This window comes from Rhineura floridana, chromosome 4 (genome assembly GCF_030035675.1).
Source record: "Rhineura floridana isolate rRhiFlo1 chromosome 4, rRhiFlo1.hap2, whole genome shotgun sequence".
NCBI classification, from domain to species: domain Eukaryota; kingdom Metazoa; phylum Chordata; class Lepidosauria; order Squamata; family Rhineuridae; genus Rhineura; species Rhineura floridana.
In genome coordinates this window covers 198,464,418-198,484,286 of record NC_084483.1, presented here as the reverse complement: position 1 = coordinate 198,484,286, position 19,869 = coordinate 198,464,418, and the positions used below count along the sequence as shown (strand labels likewise).

General features: G+C 45.6%; 2 protein-coding genes across 2 annotated transcripts in view; both read left to right on the top strand.

The window, feature by feature from the left end:
- The first annotated feature begins 411 nt into the window (after positions 1-411).
- On the top strand, positions 412-16,837 carry LOC133383986 (endogenous retrovirus group 3 member 1 Env polyprotein-like). The gene is made up of 2 exons (XM_061625772.1): positions 412-486; positions 14,300-16,837. The coding sequence occupies exon 2, from the start codon at positions 14,359-14,361 to the stop codon at positions 16,399-16,401; it is 2,043 nt and encodes a 680-aa protein (XP_061481756.1). The 5' UTR covers positions 412-486; positions 14,300-14,358; the 3' UTR covers positions 16,402-16,837.
- Positions 16,838-17,963: 1,126 nt separating this feature from the next.
- The window catches only part of FANCL (FA complementation group L), a 49,131-nt gene continuing 47,225 nt past the window's right edge, over positions 17,964-19,869 (top strand). The window contains exon 1 of the mRNA XM_061625777.1: positions 17,964-18,424. Within this exon, the coding sequence (XP_061481761.1) occupies positions 18,329-18,424 (96 nt within the window). The 5' untranslated portion in view covers positions 17,964-18,328. The remainder of the gene's footprint in view (positions 18,425-19,869) is intronic.

The window sequence follows — 19,869 nt, the reverse complement described above, 5'->3', positions numbered from 1 at the left end:
TCCATCTTTGGAGATGGCAGGTGTTGCCACCACTCACCATATGCTCAGAGGCACGTTACCAAATGCTTCCAAGCTACACAGGAAGTGGATTGGACTGTGAAAGACCAACCCAGATGGTGTTTGCATTTTGACAACTTTGTAGGGCAGTACAATATCTCAGAGAGGAGTTCAGGTCTCCTGCTCCCCTGGTGCATTCACTATAGCTGCCCAATTTCCCTGCTTTTTAAAGTTTGGTAGAAATATCTGTGGGCTATAGGTACATTCTTAAACCGCAAGGTTTTTTGCCTATTAGTGAATTATATCACAAGAGTAAAAGCTAAGGAATGAATGAACAGGAACTCGTATCAATTAGAATGCTTCTTGTCTAACTTTTTTCTAGGCATAGACTGGAGTGGGGAATCTTTCTTAGCCTGAGGGCCACACTCCTTCCTGGGCAATCATCTGAGGGCCATATGCCAGTGGTGGATGGAGCCAGAGGCAAAAGGGGTAAATCGACATATTAAATGGTACCTTTGTAACACCCCCTCCTTCTCTGTTCTCCATCCAGACAAGCAAGAGGCATTATCAGAGTTCATAGACACATTCCAGCCACACAAACGTATTTGGAATACAAAGCAAGGCTGCTGAGGGGTGTGGCTTGGGGAGAGGGGCCGTGGCCAGAGGAGACTAGAGAGGGCTGATGTAGACCTATTCCAATACAGGAAAAATAGATTCCAATCCTAGAGAAATGTCTAATTTGCATTGTGATTACCTTTTCAGAGATTTTATATGAAGTTTAGCTAACTATAATTATTATCCGCCCTTCACAAGTAGGTCCCAGGGCGGGCCAGACCAATATAAAATACATGGACAAAAACAGTTTTTTATTACTTTCACAACTAGAGAGGGTCTTAAAAATATACATGTCAAGGGTCAAAAGCCAGGGTGAAGAGGTGTGTCTTCAGCATACGTTGAAAGCAGTACAGTGAAGATGCCAGATGCACCTCTGTGGGGAGGGAATTCCACAACTTAGGGGCTGCTACAGAGAAGGCCCTGAGGCATGGTGAATTCTGAGGGTGGTGGAACTGCTAAGAGGGCCCCCTATGCTGATCTCAACAGTTGAGAGGGTCTATAGGGAAGGAGGCGGTTGTTAAGATATTTGGGGCTTAGGTCATTTAGGGCTTTAAACAAAAGTGTGAGCACCTTGAATTAGCCCCGGAAATGAACTGACAACCAATTGTTGTTATGTGTCTTCAAGCTGATCACGACTTATAGCAACCCTATGAATCAGCAACCTCCAATAGCATCTGTCGTGAACCACCCTGTTCAGATCTTGTAAGTTCAGGTCTGTGGCTTCCTTTATGGAATCAATCCATCTCTTGTTTGGCCTTCCTCTTTTTCGACTCCCTTCTGTTTTCCCCAGCATCATGGTCTTTTCTAGTGAATCATATCTTCTCATGATGTGTCCAAAGTAGGATAACCTCAGTTTCATCATACAACTATTTTAAAATGGATTATATGAGATCTAAATGGGACCACAGTCAGTAATCTGGCTACTGCATTTTGGACCAGTTGAAGTTTCCGAGTCATCTTCAAGGGGAGCTCCACATAATTCACAGAATCAATGAATCATAGATTTGGAGGAGAGGAGATTTCAAAGGACATCTAATTCAGACCACTGAAGAGGAAGAAATACGCAGCTTCAGCAAATTTGGTAGGTGGACATCCATTCTCAGCTTAATAACAACTAACGAAGGAACTAAGACAAATAGTGGTAACGAGAGAGGAAGTTCTAGGCTTAATGGACAATATAAAAACTGACAAATCACCGGGCCTGGATGGCATCCAACCGAGAGTTCTCAAAGAACTCAAAGGTGAAATTGCTGATCTGCTAACTAAAATATGTAACTTGTCCCTTGGGTCCTCCTCCGTGCCTGAGGACTGGAAAGTGGCAAATGTAACGCCAATCTTCAAAAAGGGATCTAGAGGGGATCCCAGAAATTACAGGCCAGTTAGCTTAACTTCTGTCCCTGGAAAACTGGTAGAAAGTATTATTAAAGCTAGATTAACTAAGCACATAGAAGAACAAGCCTTGCTGAAGCAGAGCCAGCATGGCTTCTGCAAGGGAAAGTCCTGTCTCAGTAACCTATTAGAATTCTTTGAGAGTGTCAACAAGCATATAGATAGAGGTGATCCAGTGGACATAGTGTACTTAGACTTTCAAAAAGCGTTTGACAAGGTACCTCACCAAAGGCTTCTGAGGAAGCTTAGCAGTCATGGAATAAGAGGAGAGGTCCTCTTGTGGATAAGGAATTGGTTAAGAAGCAGAAAGCAGAGAGTAGGAATCAACGGACAGTTCTCCCAATGGAGGGCTGTAGAAAGTGGAGTCCCTCAAGGATCGGTATTGGGACCTGTACTTTTCAACTTGTTCATTAATGACCTAGAATTAGGAGTGAGCAGTGAAGTGGCCAAGTTTGCTGACGACACTAAATTGTTCAGGGTTGTTAAAACAAAAAGGGATTGCGAAGAGCTCCAAAAAGACCTCTCCAAACTGAGTGAATGGGCGGAAAAATGGCAAATGCAATTCAATATAAACAAGTGTAAAATTATGCATATTGGAGCAAAAAATCTGAATTTCACATATACGCTCATGGGGTCTGAACTGGCGGTGACCGACCAGGAGAGAGACCTCGGGGTTGTGGTGGACAGCACGATGAAAATGTCGACCCAGTGTGCGGCAGCTGTGAAAAAGGCAAATTCCATGCTAGCAATAATTAGGAAAGGTATTGAAAATAAAACAGCCGATATCATAATGCCGTTGTATAAATCTATGGTGCGACCGCATTTGGAATACTGTGTACAGTTCTGGTCGCCTCATCTCAGAAAGGATATTATAGAGTTGGAAAAGGTTCAGAAGAGGGCAACCAGAATGATCAAGGGGATGGAGCAACGCACTTACGAGGAAAGGTTGCAGCATTTGGGGCTTTTTAGTTTAGAGAAAAGGCGGGTCAGAGGAGACATGATAGAAGTGTATAAAATTATGCATGGCATTGAGAAAGTGGATAGAGAAAAGTTCTTCTCCCTCTCTCATAATACTAGAACTCGTGGACATTCAAAGAAGCTGAATGTTGGAAGATTCAGGACAGACAAAAGGAAGTACTTCTTTACTCAGCGCATAGTTAAACTATGGAATTTGCTCCCACAAGATGCAGTAATGGCCACCAGCTTGGATGGCTTTAAAAGAAGATTAGACAAATTCATGGAGGACAGGGCTATCAATGGCTACTAGCCGTGATGGCTGTGCTGTGCCACCCTAGTCAGAGGCAGCATGCTTCTGAAAACCAGTTCCCGGAAGCCTCAGGAGGGGAGAGTGTTCTTGCACTAGGGTCCTGCTTGCGGGCTTCCCCCAGGCACCTGGTTGGCCACTGTGAGAACAGGATGCTGGACTAGATGGGCCACTGGCCTGATCCAGCAGGCTCTTCTTATGTTCTTATGAAGGAGAGTCCACCACCTTCCAAGGCAGTCCGTTGCGTTGTCAAACATGACGTTCTTCCTAATGTTTAACTAAAATCCTTCCCCCCTTGTAATTTTAACCCATTGCAGAAAACAAATTTACTCTGTCATCTATGTAACTCCCGTTCAAATATTTTAAGATGGCTATCATATCTCCTCTTAATCATCTCTCCTTCAGGCTAAATACACTAGACTCCTTCAACCTTTCCTCAAAAGGACCTGGTCTCAAAGCCCACAGACTGCAGAGTTGTCTACCATCCAGTCTTTAATAGGCGAAAATGTGGGACACGGGTGCCAATGGGACTTTGGAGCAAACTCTGCCTTGGCTTGCCAAGATGAAATATTTGCTTATATTTGGCAACAAATGTGATGTGGCAGATGCCAATCTTGAGGGGAAAAGGATACAAAAAGCTTGAGGTGGCTGAGCAGCTGCATTGTAACCATTGCCAAGGCTTTTGGGACACAAACATTGTCTGGGAATTCAGCAATTTGTAGTTTTAGATGCTTTAACTATTGTAACTTTTTAATGATGATGTATCACCATCCTACTGGAGAAAGGGCAGGACAGAGAAGCAATTAAAAAAAATCATTGCCACTCTCCTCTGGATGCATTCCCTTTTCTAAAACTGCAGTGCCCAGAGCTGGACACAGTAGACCAGGGGAGGTTTGACCAAAGCAGAATGGACTGGTACCATTACTTCTCATGCAAGAGAGTAGTGGCAAATTCAGAAGCGCAGGGTCCCTTCATGATAGTCACAGCCACACCCCGTCCCATCTTTTTTCCCCTGCTGGCTTGAGAATGGGATCCTTCTTATATGCCTTCTCTCACAACAACAGATGTCCTTAGGAGCAAATAAGCATGTAAAGGGAGAATGTTAGCTACTGAGCTGAGTCTTCTGTGGCTGACTCACCTCTTTTAACTCTAATTGGCTCCAATCACCAGGAATGAACAAAGAAGAATTTTAGAAGGTTCTTCCCAGTGGCTAACACACTTCCCTTACATGCTGATTGGTGCATAGGATGCTGGAGACATAGGACCCTGCAGGGACCCTGCTCCCAAAAAAGTAAGGGGTCTAAGATCCCGAGACCCTGGACAACTACACCCCTGTTCTCATGATCTGGACACCATACCTTTGTTGATGCAGCATAAAATTGCATTAGCCCCTTTTAGTCACCATATCACACTGCTGACTCATGTTTAGCTTTTCACATGTGCTGCTATCAAGCCAGGTATCGCTTATCCTGTATTTCTGCATCTCATTCTTCTTACCTATGGGTTAGATCTAACAAAGTTGGCCAGTTAGGGCAAGGACTTCTGCTGATGCAACATCTTCTCCGCACATGAGGGATGGGCTAGAAATTAGACTGATTTCAAGCTGAATCTAACTGAAACAACCATCCTACAAAATTCACACTTATTCTAATTTTGCTATGCAGTTCGCCAATCAAGGAATGTTTGCAAAAAGTGCATATATTAGAGGAAAGTGTGCATAAAAATGAATATATGAGTGAAAATAACATGCAAAAATGTACTATATGAAGAACTTGCTTGCAAAAATGTGTACATATTTTGCCTACAAAATGTGTTAATTAGGAGAAATTTGCACTAAAATGCTGAATACTTTTCACGAGGATTTTTTTTTTTTTAATCACAAACTTCTGCAGAAATGCAGAGGACTGAATTTAAGGCTGGAAAAATGAGAAACTGAGAAAATTGAAATTGATAGAACTTTCCATCCCTACCCCACATGCCCCCCCATCTGCTCGGGAGGGATGGAGGAACTCCCAGAACAGATTTAAGGGGTTCAGGGGGCCTGCAGGGAGAGGAGAGGAAGCTCCATTGTGCAAGTAACAGGATGACTGTGCTGCATACAACCCTACATGCCAAACTTTGCATTAATCTGTGTTGAAATCAATGTTGTGAATTTTGAAGAAGGATATGAAGGAAAAGGAAAACGGGAATCCTGAGCCAAAACTCCTCTTTTAGAGAGTCAGCACTGTCCTCCCTCCCCCATTATTTCTGAAGGGGAAACCTTCAGCGGACAGTCTGGAAAACCTCCAAGTGTTTTCAAGGTTTGTAAGGGATTAAGAGTATCCTTTTGGGCCTTCCAAATCAGAACAGCATATGGGTTGGTCTGGTCTTCCAGTGTTGTCAATGTCTGCAATGGGAATATTTTTTTTATAATTCAAGGAGATGTAAATGAGGCTTTAGAGAACCTATGTACTTTATGTGTAGAAGACAACTGATTTATACGGTTGCTTTTGGACACATGCCAGGGAGAAATAATTCTGGGAGCCAAGATCGTGTTTTGCATATGTGCATACATAAAAATTCAAAGCCAGTTGATGCTACTTTTAGAGAAACAGTGGTGAAATATACCTCTAAATATCACATTGGAATTGCTAGATTATTATTTTATTTATTATTATTTATTAAATTTATATACCGCCCGACTAGCAATAGCTCTCTGGGTGGTGAACATAAAATAGCATAAAAATACAATGAATAACAAAATAATACTAAAATACAATCAACAATCCAATACAATAAACATTTTTAAAAAGTAAATCAGTGTAACTTAAAATGCTTCAGAGAATAGGAAGGTTTTGACCTGGCGCCGGAAGGAGAGCAGAGTCGGCGCCAGGCGTACTTCCTCGGAGAGACTGTTCCATAGTTTGGGGGCCACCACTGAGAAGGCCCTAGATCTTGTCATCACCCTCCGGGCCTCCCTGTGAGTTGGAACCCGGAGGAGGGCCTTCGTAGCAGAACGTAGTGCACGGGCCGGTTCCTATCGGAAGAGGCGTTCCGCAAAGTATCGTGGTCCCACACCATATAAGGCTTTATAGGTTAATACCAACACTTTGAATCTAGCCCGGAAACATATTGGCAACCAGTGCAAGCTGGTCAGAACAGGTGTTATATGCTCGGACCGCTTGGTCCTTGTCAGCAATCTGGCCGCCGCATTTTGCACTAGTTGTAGCTTCCGAACTGTCTTCAAAGATAGCCCTACGTAAAGTGCATTACAGTAATCCAAACGTGAGGTTACCAGAGCATGTACCACTGATGTGAGGTCCTCTTTACTCAAATAAGGACGTAGCTGGGCTACCAACCGAAGTTGGTAAAACGCATTCCTAACCACTGAGGCTACTTGAGCCTCAAGTGAGAGGGAAGAGTCTAAAAAGACTCCCAGACTACGAACCCGGTCCTTTAGGGGGAGTGTAACCCCATCCAGGACAGGGTATATATACACCATCCGATCAGAGAACCCGTCCACCAACAGCATCTCAGTCTTGTCTGGATTGAGCTTCAGTTTGTTAACTCTCATCCAGTCCATTGTCGCGGCCAGGCAACGGTTCAGCAAATCGACAGCCTCACCTGAAGAAGATGAAAAGGAGAAGTAGAGCTGCGTGTCATCAGCATACTGATGACAACGCACTCCAAAACTCCTGATGACCTCTCCCAACGGCTTCATGTAGATATTAAAAAGCAGGGGGGACAAAACTGACCCCTGCGGGACCCCATATTGGAGAGCCCGCGGTGTCGAGCAATGTTCCCCAAGCACTACCTTCTGGAGACGACCCGCCAAGTAGGAGCGGAACCACTGCCAAGCAGTACCTCCAACTCCCAACTCCGCAAGCCTCTCCAGAAGGATACCATGGTCGATGGTATCAAAAGTCGCTGAGAGATCAAGGAGAATCAACAGAGTTACACTCCCTCTGTCTCTTTCCCGACATAGGTCATCGTACAGGGCGACCAAGGCTGTCTCGGTGCCAAAACCGGGCCTAAAACCCGATTGAAATGGATCTAGATAATCAGTTTCATCCAATAGCGCCTGGAGCTGGCCAGCAACCACCCGTTCCAAGACCTTGCCCAGGAATGGAACATTCGCCACTGGCCTGTAGCTGTTAAAATTGTCTGGGTTCAAGGAAGGCTTTTTCAGGAGTGGTCTCACCACTGCCTCTTTGAGACAGCCCGGGACCATTCCCTCTCATAAAGAAGCATTTATCACTTCCTTGGCCCAGCTACCTGTTCCATTCCTGCTATTTTTATCAGCCAGGAGGGGCAAGGATCCAGTACCGAAGTGGTTGCACGTACCTGTCCAAGCACCTTGTCCACGTCCTCGAGTTGAACCAACTGAAGCTCATCCAACAAAACAGGACAAGACTGTGCTCCGGACATCTCACTAGGATCTACTGCTATAACTTGAGAGTCTAGGTCCTGGCGGATACATGAGATCTTATTCTGGAAGTGATCGGCAAACTGATTACAGCGGGCCTCCGATGATTCCACCGTATCCGGAGGGTTTGAATGGAGAAGCCCCCGGACAACTCGAAAGAGCTCTGCTGGGAGGCAAAGAGATGATTTAATAGTGGCAGCAAAATGATGTTTTTTAGCTGCCTTCACTGCTCCTACATAGAGCTTAGTCGAAGCACTAACCAGCACATAATTGTATCCGTCGGGAGTTCGTTTCCATTTCCGCTCAAGCCGCCTCCTATCTTGCTTCATCGCTCTCAGCTCCGGAGTATACCATGGAGCTGTATGAGCTCTACACAGGAGAGGGCGTGCAGGAGCGATCGTGTTTACAGCCCGGGTCATCTCCGTATTCCACAGAGCGTCCAGGGCTTCAGCAGGAGCGCCAGTCCTATCAGCCGGAAAATCCCCCAGAGCCCTTTGAAAACCTTCAGGATCCATTAGTCTCTGGGGGCGGACCATTTTAATAGGTCCCCCCACCCTTGCAGAGGGAAGAGGTTACTGAAAGTCTAAACTTCAGCAAGCAGTGGTCTGTCCATGACAAAGGGAGTGTTGTAAAACTCCCCACATCCAGATCACTTTCCCCATGCTCAGTAGCAAAAACAAGGTCTAGAGTGTGCCCCGATACATGTGTTGGACCACTAACATATTGAGACAGCCCCATGGCTGTCATGGAAGCCATGAAGTCCTGAGCTGCGCCAGACAAAGTGGTCTCGGCATGAATGTTGAAATCCCCCAGTACTATTAGTCTATGTGTCCTCCATGATTCTGTGCCAGCATGGAAACTGAATTCAGCATCTCTGTGAATCTTACTAACATTTTAAATAAACAAGTAAGTTTCTAGCCCTTACGGTCATGACAGCCGGTTTAAAGGTTTGTATGCAGCTAGATATGTGAAGGCCCAGAAAAAATCTGAAAAAAGTAGGGAAAAATGTTTCTCCCCAGCTCCTCCCCCCATTTTTCCAGAAAAAATGAGAAAATTTTGGGAGGAAAAGGAAAAAAACTGGTTTTGACCCATTTTTCTCCCCCCCCCAGGGCCTTCACATCTCTATACATAACCCTTGATGAAACTTCAGAAACCAGGGAGGAGTGGAGGTGGCTAAAGACGTCTTTGTGTTCACATCCCACACAAGGATAAAAATGTGACAATAAAATAAATTGACCGCCTCTTCCCTCCAAACCCTCCTGGGTATTAGGATCAGCAGAGGGGACCCTCTTGGTAGTTCTACCACCCTAAGACATTTGGGGGGAGGGTGGCCTGGGAGTGGGCATTCTTTGTGGCAACTCCTAGGTTGCCAAATTCCCTCCCCACAGAGATGTGCATGGCATCTTCTTTACATAGTTTCAGCTATATGCTGAAGGCATCCCTCTTTACCCTAGCCTTTGCCACCTGAGATATATGTTTGGAGGACCCACCTGATTCCTGTGACTATAATGTTTTTAAACCATTTTAATAATAATAATAACATTGGTGCCTCCAAAGCAAATGCTCTACCACTGAGCTACAGCCCTCCTCCTTGTCCTTTTAACGTGACTAAGAAATGGACAAAATTGTGCAAATAAATTGTAGGCACCTTTGCTTACAGCACCACCTTCTACTCATCTGTCTCAACATAGGTCTGTCCCCATTGAGACACTACCCCTTATAAAAATTACAAATGTTTCTCTTACCCAAACCAAGCTGTTCAAGTTTTGAATGCAGTTCTTCCCAGCTAGGCCTGATTTCCCTAGCATCCTGTGTGCGGTTATGCCCTGTCCGTTAGCCAAAACAGCTGTCCGAGTGACTTACAGCATTTGGTACTATCCTCAGAACCAGAGCTTGGAAAAGTTACTTTTTTGAACGACAACTCCCATCAGCCCAATCCAGTGGCCATGCTGGCTGGGGCTGATGGGAGTTGTAGTTCAAAAAAGTAACTTTTCCAAGCTCTGCTCAGAACAGGCTCACAATCTGTAAAGACATGGCACACAAGCAAAAAGGAAGGGGAGGAAGTTCTTCAAGTTACAGTTATAGTGCAGATTATATAGGTTCTGGCTGTCTTCCCATGATGCACAGCAGCCCCACCCTAGAGGCACTCTTTCCCCTCAGATCAGTTCCAGGAGCAGAACATGTGATAATCTGTAGGCCAGATTCTTCCCTCAGATTGCACTGTGAAGCAGATCCTGATTTGATGAACGTGGATACAATATTTATTTATGTATAACTTGCCTGAAATTTGTATTACCTACAGATATCAGAATGGGGTAGATAAAATAAACTGTACAATAAACAACTACAAAACACTAAGGGCACATTCACACCATAAATTTATTCCACTCTAAACAGTCACGGCTTCCCCCAAAGAATCCTGGGAAGGGTAGTTTGTGAAGGGTGCTGAAAGTTGTTAGGAGACTATTCCCCTGACAGAACTACAGTTCCCAGAGTTGGGTTAACAACCAACCCCTCTTCCCAGGGAATTCTGGGTATTGTACCTCCGTGAGGGAAGTAACGATCTCCTAAGAACTCTCAGCAACCTTCACAGATTACGCTTCCCAGGATTCTTTGGGGGAAGCCACGACTGTTTAAAGTGTAATAATAGTGGAATAAATGTGTGGTGTGAATGTGGGCCCAATAAGAACAAATGCTGCAGAACAACACCTGCAACAGGGTGGGTTGAACAATAACAAAAGCCCTTAAAATGCCAGAGAAAATAAATTGGAGGATAAGACTATCAATGGCTACTAGCCGTGATAGCTATACTTTGTCTCCATAGCGGCAAGCAGTATGCTTCTGAATTCCAGTTGCTGGTAGCCACAGGAGAGGAGAGTGCTCTTGCACTCAGGTCCTGCTTGTGGGCTTCCCATGGGCATCTGGTTGGCCACTGCGAGAACAGGATGCTGGACTAGATGGTCTACTGGCCTGATCCAGCAGGTGCTTCATATGTTCTTAAATGAGGGTTGACCTTGTAAGGGTTAATGGACGCCATTAGCAAAGAAGGATTCAGCACGTAGACCAGAAGGAGGCGCAAGCGCAGAGGATTGTTCTAGGAATGGAAAATTACCAGCTATACAGTTATGTTTTGTGCAACACACTCACCAATGTATCTTTTCTGTTGTCTGTAACCCAATAAAAGAGCTGTGCCTCAACTGTCAGGAGACACAGTTTGGAGGACAAATTCCCCTGTGTCTCTGCTAGCAATAAAAGTCATCTGATGAACCGAACTTGGGCCTGAGACTCAAATTCTTACCTTAACATTTGGCGCCCGAACAGGGACATAAGGTCAAGGGTATTCCCCCTTGTTCTACAGCGGAGTTCTCGGTCAGGGATATTTCCCCTGCACCTTCCTTGGGCCGCGCGGTTCCCCGGATCGCTTCACTACTCTGCAGGGAGCGCACCTTCAGCAGTTGCTGATGCCCGGCTGGGCTAGGGAGGAGGCCGGGGAGCGACGCGGAACCAACGGAGGCCTTCCAGAAGTTTGGTCCAGATCGCTTTAAACCAGTACCGGAGGTGTTCACCGTCAGGCGAGTATTAAGGGATCCCTTTCTGTTCTGTCCTGTTTCTGCCTGCCAGCCGATCCCAGTGGATCGAAGGGGGGTCTGATCAACCTCCATTTCTGTTTCTCTGTCGGGAGGTTTGGGAAGGGGGGTTTCTTGTCGTGTGCTTGGTGAGTGTGTGACTGACCGCTCGATTTCCACGTCTGGCCGTTGGACGTACTAGTTCTGGGACGCCTTTGGGTGTCTTGAAAGTCCGGGGGACGTGGGCAGCGGAGCGTGCCTGTAACCTTTACCTCAGCAAGTCGCTTCCCCCAATTCCTATAGGCGACTTGTGTCCTGTGCCCCCTCCCTTCTCTGTGTGTCATCCACTATCCTGAATTGATTAGGTTAGGAAGGAGTTAGGTCAGGATGGGGGGAGGCTCTTCAACCCCTTTGGCTCTCATGGTCAAACACTTTCCTGAAGTCTTTGATACCAGTATCTGCAATGTGCAGACCATGAAGACTAAATGTTCCTGGGACTGGCCTAGACTTGGGCCCTTAGTAGACTGGCCAGCAGAGGGCACTTTCTATGGCCCCATCATTTCCCGCCTTTGGAATGTAGTTACAGTAGAAGGCAATCCCGGATGCCCTGAAGATATTCCTTATGTGAAAGGATGGAGGAAAGTGGCAAGTAATCCGCCACCTTGGGCAAAGAAGTGGGTGGAGAACGCCGCCACGATTATGTTAACTCAGGTCAAGAAGACTTCTAAGACAGGCCGCGAAATAAGCCAGAAGGCCAAGATGCAGCCTGACCTTGATTATACTGTCACCTGGAAACAGAAGGCTGCCTCAGAAGGCCAGGCCGAGAAACCAGAAAAACCTGTTCTAGAAAATCAACCTGAAGAATCACCCCCACCATATGTGTGTCCTTGCCCACCTTCGGCACCGTTAACTCCGTTACCCCTTATAACTGAGACGCCAGAAAAATCCTTGTACCAGCCCTTACCCAGAGAAGAAAGCCAAGGAAGCCCCTTAGAGGAGGGCATTGAGAATCTCCGAAGGTCCGTTCGGCTAATAGAAAAGGAACTAGGGAAACCCAATCCCGAGAGTATTCATGAAAGAAATTCCGAAAGCTCTAGAATCCTGCCTGTTCGTACGGTCCCAGCTATGATCCCCGCCCCAGACCCAATTGATCCCGGCAAAGTAGCCTATAAATCAGTCAATACTTTCACGTATGTGCCATTTAGTTCCTCCGATTTGCTTAACTGGAAAAATCATGGACCATCATATGAGGAGGAACCGGAGAAATTTGTGGACATGGTTGAAGGCATAGTGTCAGCCCAGAACCCCACCTGGTCTGATATACAACAGTTACAGGGATATTTGATGACTACTGGGCAAAGAATGCAAATTCAGGTCAACTTAGAAGAGGCTGCAGGCAAGATTGCCAGGCAGGAAGGAGCGAGAGATGAAGATCGAACAATGTATATAGCCAGATATGCTCCGACTGTGAACCCTCGATGGGACCTTTCTAGTGGAGCAGACCGCACCGCTATGCGTCAGTATCAACAAGCCTTTGTGGAGGCAGTGAAGAAAGGGCGAAAGCGAATGATGAACATGCAAAAGATCCACGATGTAGTTCAGGAAAAGGATGAAAGCCCTGGGGCTTTTCTTGAACGACTTTTTAAGGCATACCGGAGATACACCCCCATTGACCCTGAGGATGAAAGGAACCGACAGACAGTGGCGCTGGCCTTCGTGTCCCAATCAGCACCAGACATCACAAAGAAGTTACAGAAGGCCGAGGGCTTCGAAGGAATGCCCCTCAGCCAGTTGAAGGTTCTAGCAGATAAAGTATTTCTCAATCGAGATGTGGAAGAGAAGCGGGAACAAGCGAAACGGATGAAGGAAAAAGCTAATCTTCTTGCAGCTGTTCTGAGGCCCCAGGAGTCACGGGAACAATTCCCACACCCTCGTCCATCTTTAGGACGTAATCAATGTGCATATTGTAAAAAAGAAGGCCATTGGAAAAACGAATGTTCAGAAAGACCCCGGGAACAGTGGAGAAGTTATGGCCGAGGCATTAGACCCGGCAGGGGCCGAGGTCAGGAAAGGGGACGAGGAGGGCTCAACCATCAGGCATTATCGTCTTCCCAGACGCAGCAGCCTGCTCGGACCATGACTGCAGAGGACTATTATACAGAAGACTGAGGATGCCTACGGGGCATTCTGCTTCCCGACCCCGTACTGGAAATCACTGTGGGAGGCAGGAAAATCAAGGGCCTTCTGGACTCCGGAGCTCAGCGTTCGGTCCTCAACGTGCTGCCTGCTGAGTTGCCCATTAAGAAGGAAACCTGTATACCTGTCATAGGGGCGGGAGGACAAATTCTTCAATCCCCCAGTTGAACTAGTGTATAAACAGCATCACAGTCAATCAGAGATGCTCCTCTGGTTTCTCTAAATTAATTTATAAATTGTGGATGGTAGTAAAGCATTTTACTTCCCCAATGAAAATTCTTTCTGGACATTATCGTCTTTGTTACTGTAATTAGGAGCCCCCCCAATTTCATGCATTCTCTGTTTTGGGACAGATCTTGTACGAATGAATAAGTCCTTCATCACAGTGAAATCACCTCGCTTTTGTCAGTTATCCCTGTAAGGTAACAGAGCTTAAGAATAAGCTTTGCTGGATCTGTCATGACACCCCAGACCCTTAAATTGCACCTCAGGAAAATGTGCGCTGAAACAAAGACTAAATGGATCCAGATGCTGCCGGTGGCTTTGTTACACATGAGATGTACACCTGGAGCTAATGGTCTCACCCCATATGAACTGGTTTACGGGAGGCCACCACCTTTGCCTGTGGCAGTGGATACCCTGGCACTAAGGGGGGAAATAAACCTGAAGCGCATTTTAAGAGAGTTAAACCGAACCGTTCTAGAGATAGGTCAATACACAGAACAGAGCCCCTTGGGACTCACCACCCCTGTCCACGGATTCCGTCCTGGAGATACAGTATGGGTCAAAAGTTACAAGGAAGATGCATTGGGAAAAGTTTGGGAAGGGCCTTTTATTGTCTTATTAACTACCCCTACTGCCTTAAAGGTTGAAGGGAACCCTACCTGGATCCACTGGAGTCGCGCTAAAATAGCCTCCCCGGAAGGATGGACGATTGCCAACCAGAGAGGCCTAAAGATGACCCTGAGAAGGGATGCCACCACGCGGGACGCGACGGGAGAAGCCTCCTCGGGACCGGCAACCGAGAGAGCGAAATAGCTGGGGGCGCTGCATCCCCTACCGTCCTGGATAGAGTAGTGGGACACCGCCCGAAGATTCAGATTTGCCCAACTTCAACTAGAATGCCCTGTTGTAAATTATCTTATTTGATTATACTGTTCCAGTTTGGGGTTATTCTAATGCTGCTGTTGTTTCCTCCCCACTGTGTAACGGCTACCCTTCCATCCTGCAGGATTTGTATTAAGACTGTTAGGAACCATAACAATATCCAGGACACTCTAGTTTATCAGAGTAAATTCAGTTGTAAAGGGACAGCTGTCACATGCCAGTTTCGTAATGTTAGTTACTCAGCCTGTATTCAGGGAAACCAGACAACTTGTTATGACCCCAAAGAAAGTCCTGACCAATGGTGGCTTCAGGTGAGGGAAGGCACGCAGAGTGGACGAGTACTGTTCCAGACCAGATTAGCAACCCCTAATACTACAGCATGGGTTAAAATCGAACCTTGTGAGATTTCAAAATGGCCTGACCAATGTGGAAATCATGATTGGGAAAAGTCTTATACGTGGGATGATAAATACATTTGTCCTGAAAAGGGTATCAGTACTGAATGTACAAATCAATGTCCTTATTGGAACTGTGTAGGCTGGGCCACTTGGCAAACTACTGGGATAAGTGCTCACCTTTCCAAAGTCACAGTACAAAGTGACTGCGGGCCCCGGAAATGTAATTATGTAAATTTTACTATTAATAATCCACGGGCCTTTTTGAGTAAATTTGGGCAACACTTTGGGTTACGCATTCATGGAACAGGCAGAGATCCGTTAGGATTGTTCTGTCTGAAACTTGTTCAACTAACAGAGACAGGCCATACCTTGGAGCAAACCTTCTTCTCTGATTTCTGGGAGGAGATGAATACTTCTTTCCAGGTACCTGAAGTGGCCAGAAATTTGTCTATTACTTTTGCAGAAACTGTGGCCACCGCTTTAAACGTCAGTAATTGTTATGTTTGTGGGGGGACTCAGATTGGAGATCACTGGCCCTGGGAAGCTGCCGAATTGAATGTTAGTCAGCTTTATAATACCACCAATATCACAAACCCCCATAGTCAATGGATGTTGAAGGCTACTCTTGTTGGTCGTTGGTGTGTACAAAGGATCTCCCCCGGTGCCCCACAGATAGGTCAGATGCCTTGTGAAACCATGACCATTTTGAATCAGTCTGCAATTAGTTATTGGCCCAATGCCTCTTTGATTCCAGTTAATCTGTTGTGGACAGCAGAGTTAAAGTTAAGGTTAAATTTGTCAGTTATTAATAATAAGTCTTGGAAAGCGTTACCAGGGTTTTACTGGGTTTGTGGGAAATATGCTTATTCAGAATTACCCGAACCCTGGGAGGGAACTTGTACTTTAGGAGAGGTCAGACCATCCTTCTTTCTCATTCCCCTCAGTGCAGGAATTCGGTTAGGACATCCTTTGTATGGTAGGAAAAAGAGGATGACAGTTAAGATTGGTGACTGGAAGGATGATGAGTGGCCCCCTGAAAGGATAGTTCAGTACTATGGACCTGCAACCTGGGCCCAGGATGGGTTATATGGATATAGAACCCCAATCTACATGTTAAATAGAATAATTCGGTTACAGGCAGTGCTTGAACTTATAACAAATGAAACTGCGAGGGCTTTGACTGCTCTGTCTAAAACACAAACCCAACTTAGAAATGCTGTGTACCAAAATAGACTCGCCCTTGACTACCTGTTGGCAACGGAAGGAGGGGTTTGTGGGAAGTTCAATTTGACTAATTGTTGCTTACATATTGATGACAATGGAAAAGTAATAGAAGATATAACAGATAAAATAATTAAGCTTGCACATGTGCCGGTACAAACATGGAAAGGATTTGAGTGGGCAGAAGGGCTGGGTCCGTGGTTCCAATGGATAGGAGGGATACGAGGTATTATTGGACATTAATTGTAGGAATTCTGATGTGTGTCTTGTTACCCTGTATTCTACCTCTGATAATGCAAGGGTTAAGGAACATGATGGAGAGCATAGCGGACAGGAGAACATCAGTGCAGCTAATGGCGTTGTATGAATATGTCCATACCTACCTGTAAGAATGATACTCCCCAAACCTCTTAGCGAGGTCAGTGAAGTATCAAAGGGGGGGTTGTAAGGGTTAATGGACGCCATTAGCAAAGAAGGATTCAGCACGTAGACCAGAAGGAGGCGCAAGCGCAGAGGATTGTTCTAGGAATGGAAAATTACCAGCTATACAGTTATGTTTTGTGCAACACACTCACCAATGTATCTTTTCTGTTGTCTGTAACCCAATAAAAGAGCTGTGCCTCAACTGTCAGGAGACACAGTTTGGAGGACAAATTCCCCTGTGTCTCTGCTAGCAATAAAAGTCATCTGATGAACCGAACTTGGGCCTGAGACTCAAATTCTTACCTTAACAACCTGACACCAGGATAAAATGCACCCAGTCTGCATCTGTATTGGAATTTTTTTTTTATTGTTTTAAAAAAAGTTTTGCGTTTAAGATATTTTTTAAAAAAGACGTGTTTTTTGTTTGTTTGATGACTTGTTGTTTGCTGCCCTGGGCTCCTTTTTGGAGAATAAGTAAATAAGTCAGTGCAAGTTCGCACTTCTAAGGGCAGGGGATTTCACAAGTGAAGCATCACTCCAGAGAAGGCATTGAAACAGAGAAGAGTGCACTTCAAATGATCTTAAGCCAGCAGGGGAAACTTTTTTTTTAAAGCAAGTTTCATTTAAGAATTTAAGAGTCCTGCTCAATCAGACCAAAGCAAAGGAAGGGTGAATCTGTCAATTTCAGTTTCTCTCATTTTCTCAAGTGCAAATTTAGTAGGTTCACCTTTACCTGAGAACGAATTTGAATTTCCCTCCCATCCTGGCCAAAGACCCATCTAGTCATACATTGGGTTCTCACAGAGGCCAACCAGATGTCCATGGGGAGCTCATAAACAGGACATGCTTGCTAAACTCTCATATTTTGCAGTAAGATTCTGAACCACCTTCAAAGATAGTTTTAAGGAGAGCACAATGTGGCTTATTTCAATGGAGAGATTACTAAAGCATAACTGAGCACGGATCCTCAAGATGACTTACAAATTGATGTATTTATTTTATTTTTTTTAAAAAGTCTGTTTGGAGGTCTTTTCTAAAGTGCAAGCCTGTGCATGTCTACTCTTAAGTAAGTCTCACTGAGTTCAGTGGGGTTTGCTCCCAGGCAACTGTGTAAAGTCCCACTGAACTTAATTAGGCTTACTTCTGAATAGACAAGAACAACACTGAGTTGAAACACAACGCAAGCCACATCACTTCGCTTTTATTTAACTTTAGCCCAATAAGCAAAGGCGAGATATATTACTTGAGAATTGGCGAAGGGGCAATAAGCACTGCCAACTTAAGAGAAAGATCGCCAGACTGAGAAAGGGGCGTGGTCTTCGCCCAGCTCCGCCCCTTCCTACTCCTGCACGCGCGCGTTCAGTCCAATCACAGTTGGCGGCGCGAGGCCCGGGGAGAATTCAAAACGAAACAGACTATAACCGTGCCTGATGCAACCAGCGCAGAACACGCACGCGCTCTAGGCTTTCGCTTCTTTTTTTCTCCTTGCGCCCGCCCGATTTTTATTTTAAGCCGGTAATTCGGCTGGAGGGGACGCGGTCACCTGCCTCAGGTTTAACTTGGCTGCGTCTTGTTGGGTAATGCGCACGCGCCACACCACAGGAAGGCGTTTGAATCGTGAAAGGAAGACCGCGCGTGCGCGATTGTGATCGAATTGTCCCGCGCCTGGACGGGCCGTAAAGAAAAGAAAAGTTTTTGGTCTGGGTGGAAAAACAACAACAACAACACAGAAGCGGGCGGGGGAAAAATGGCTGTTGGTTTCGGGTCGTTGCTACGCGAGTGCCCGCTTCTTCTGCCCCAGAACCGGGAAGGGAGCGTCTATGAGGGCTTCATCACCGCCCAGGTACAGAGACGCTGTCCTTACACACGCGCGGGAAACCTTTAGGGTGAATCATTCTGTACGCTTACCTGGGAGTAAGCCCCATTCGACGCAATGGGGACGACTTCTGAGTAGATGCATTTAGGTTTGCAGAGTTAGTTGCTCTAAACGCGCTCAGGAGTCTGAAGAAGCATGGGCTTTCTCACCACTTTCTTTATTCTCCCCCCTTTACTACAACCCTGTGAGGTTGGGGAGAGAGAGAGAGAGAGCGCCTTATGGGCCAAGGGAAGATTCGAACTCGGTTCTCTCTGGACCCCCCTCTGACGCTCTAGTATCAATATCCGCTCTTCCGCCATAAAAGAGGGAGGAGGCATAGCTTGGGAGTGCAGGGGCTGCCTCAGTTTTCCTCAGGGAAGGGCCTTAGCTCCGTGGCAGAACATCTACTTTGCATGCAGAAGGTCTCAGGTTCAGTCCCTGGCATCTCCAGGTTGAGCTGGGCAAGAATCCATGTAACAAATCTGGGAGAATTGCTGCCAGTCAGTGTAGACAATACTGAGCTAGTTGGACCAGTGGCCAGACTTGGTCTAAGGCAGCTTCCTCTGTTCCTATGTAGTACAGCTCCATTAAAAATAAATAAATAAATAAATAAATAAATAAAGGATTGGTAGCAGATGGTGGGGAAGATTTCTCCTGCTTTAGATGCTGTGTACAAACCGTACCTTTAAAGCCAATTATTTTTCCCAAAGAATCCTGGGAAACGCAGTTTACCCCTCACAAAGCCACAGTTGTTAGCATCCTTAACAAACTGCAGTTCCCAGAGTTCCTTGGGGGAAAATAATGTGCTTTAAGGTATGGTGTGTAGGCCTAAGTGACTCGGTTGGTCAGACTAGACTAGATGCTGCTGCTGTTGATGAAGGCATACTAGTTACTTTACAAAAGTGTCTCAATGCACATCACAAACAGCTGAAAAAATAGGTGGTATATTAATAATGAAAATCCCAGGCCAGGGATGATGGGAGTTGTAGTTCAGCAATATCTGGAGTGTCAAAGATTCCCACACCTGCCTAGGTGAAGAAATAACAAGTAACATTAAACTACATTTTAAATAACCACAACAAACAATGCAGTTAGTGTGAGAATGACTCTTTGTATGTGTGGTGTTCCAGGGGGGAACAGTCCAGCTGGAGCAAGTCATGATGTCTTGTCTCCCAAAGCAGCTCACATCATTTTTTTTAAAGTGTAATCTTTTGGGATTACACTTAGAAACAGAAGACACACATGGGAAAGAGACATGGAGGAAAACCGATACAAGAGAGGGAGAACAATCTGACAATGCCAGAACATCCTCCAAGATGTTGCCTTGTCCCCATTCGCATCTTTAAATTGATGGAACTTTTCAGTCATGTGGACTTGGACCTTGTTTACACATGCAGCAAAATGAGGTGGCAGAATAGACTGCATCACTTCAG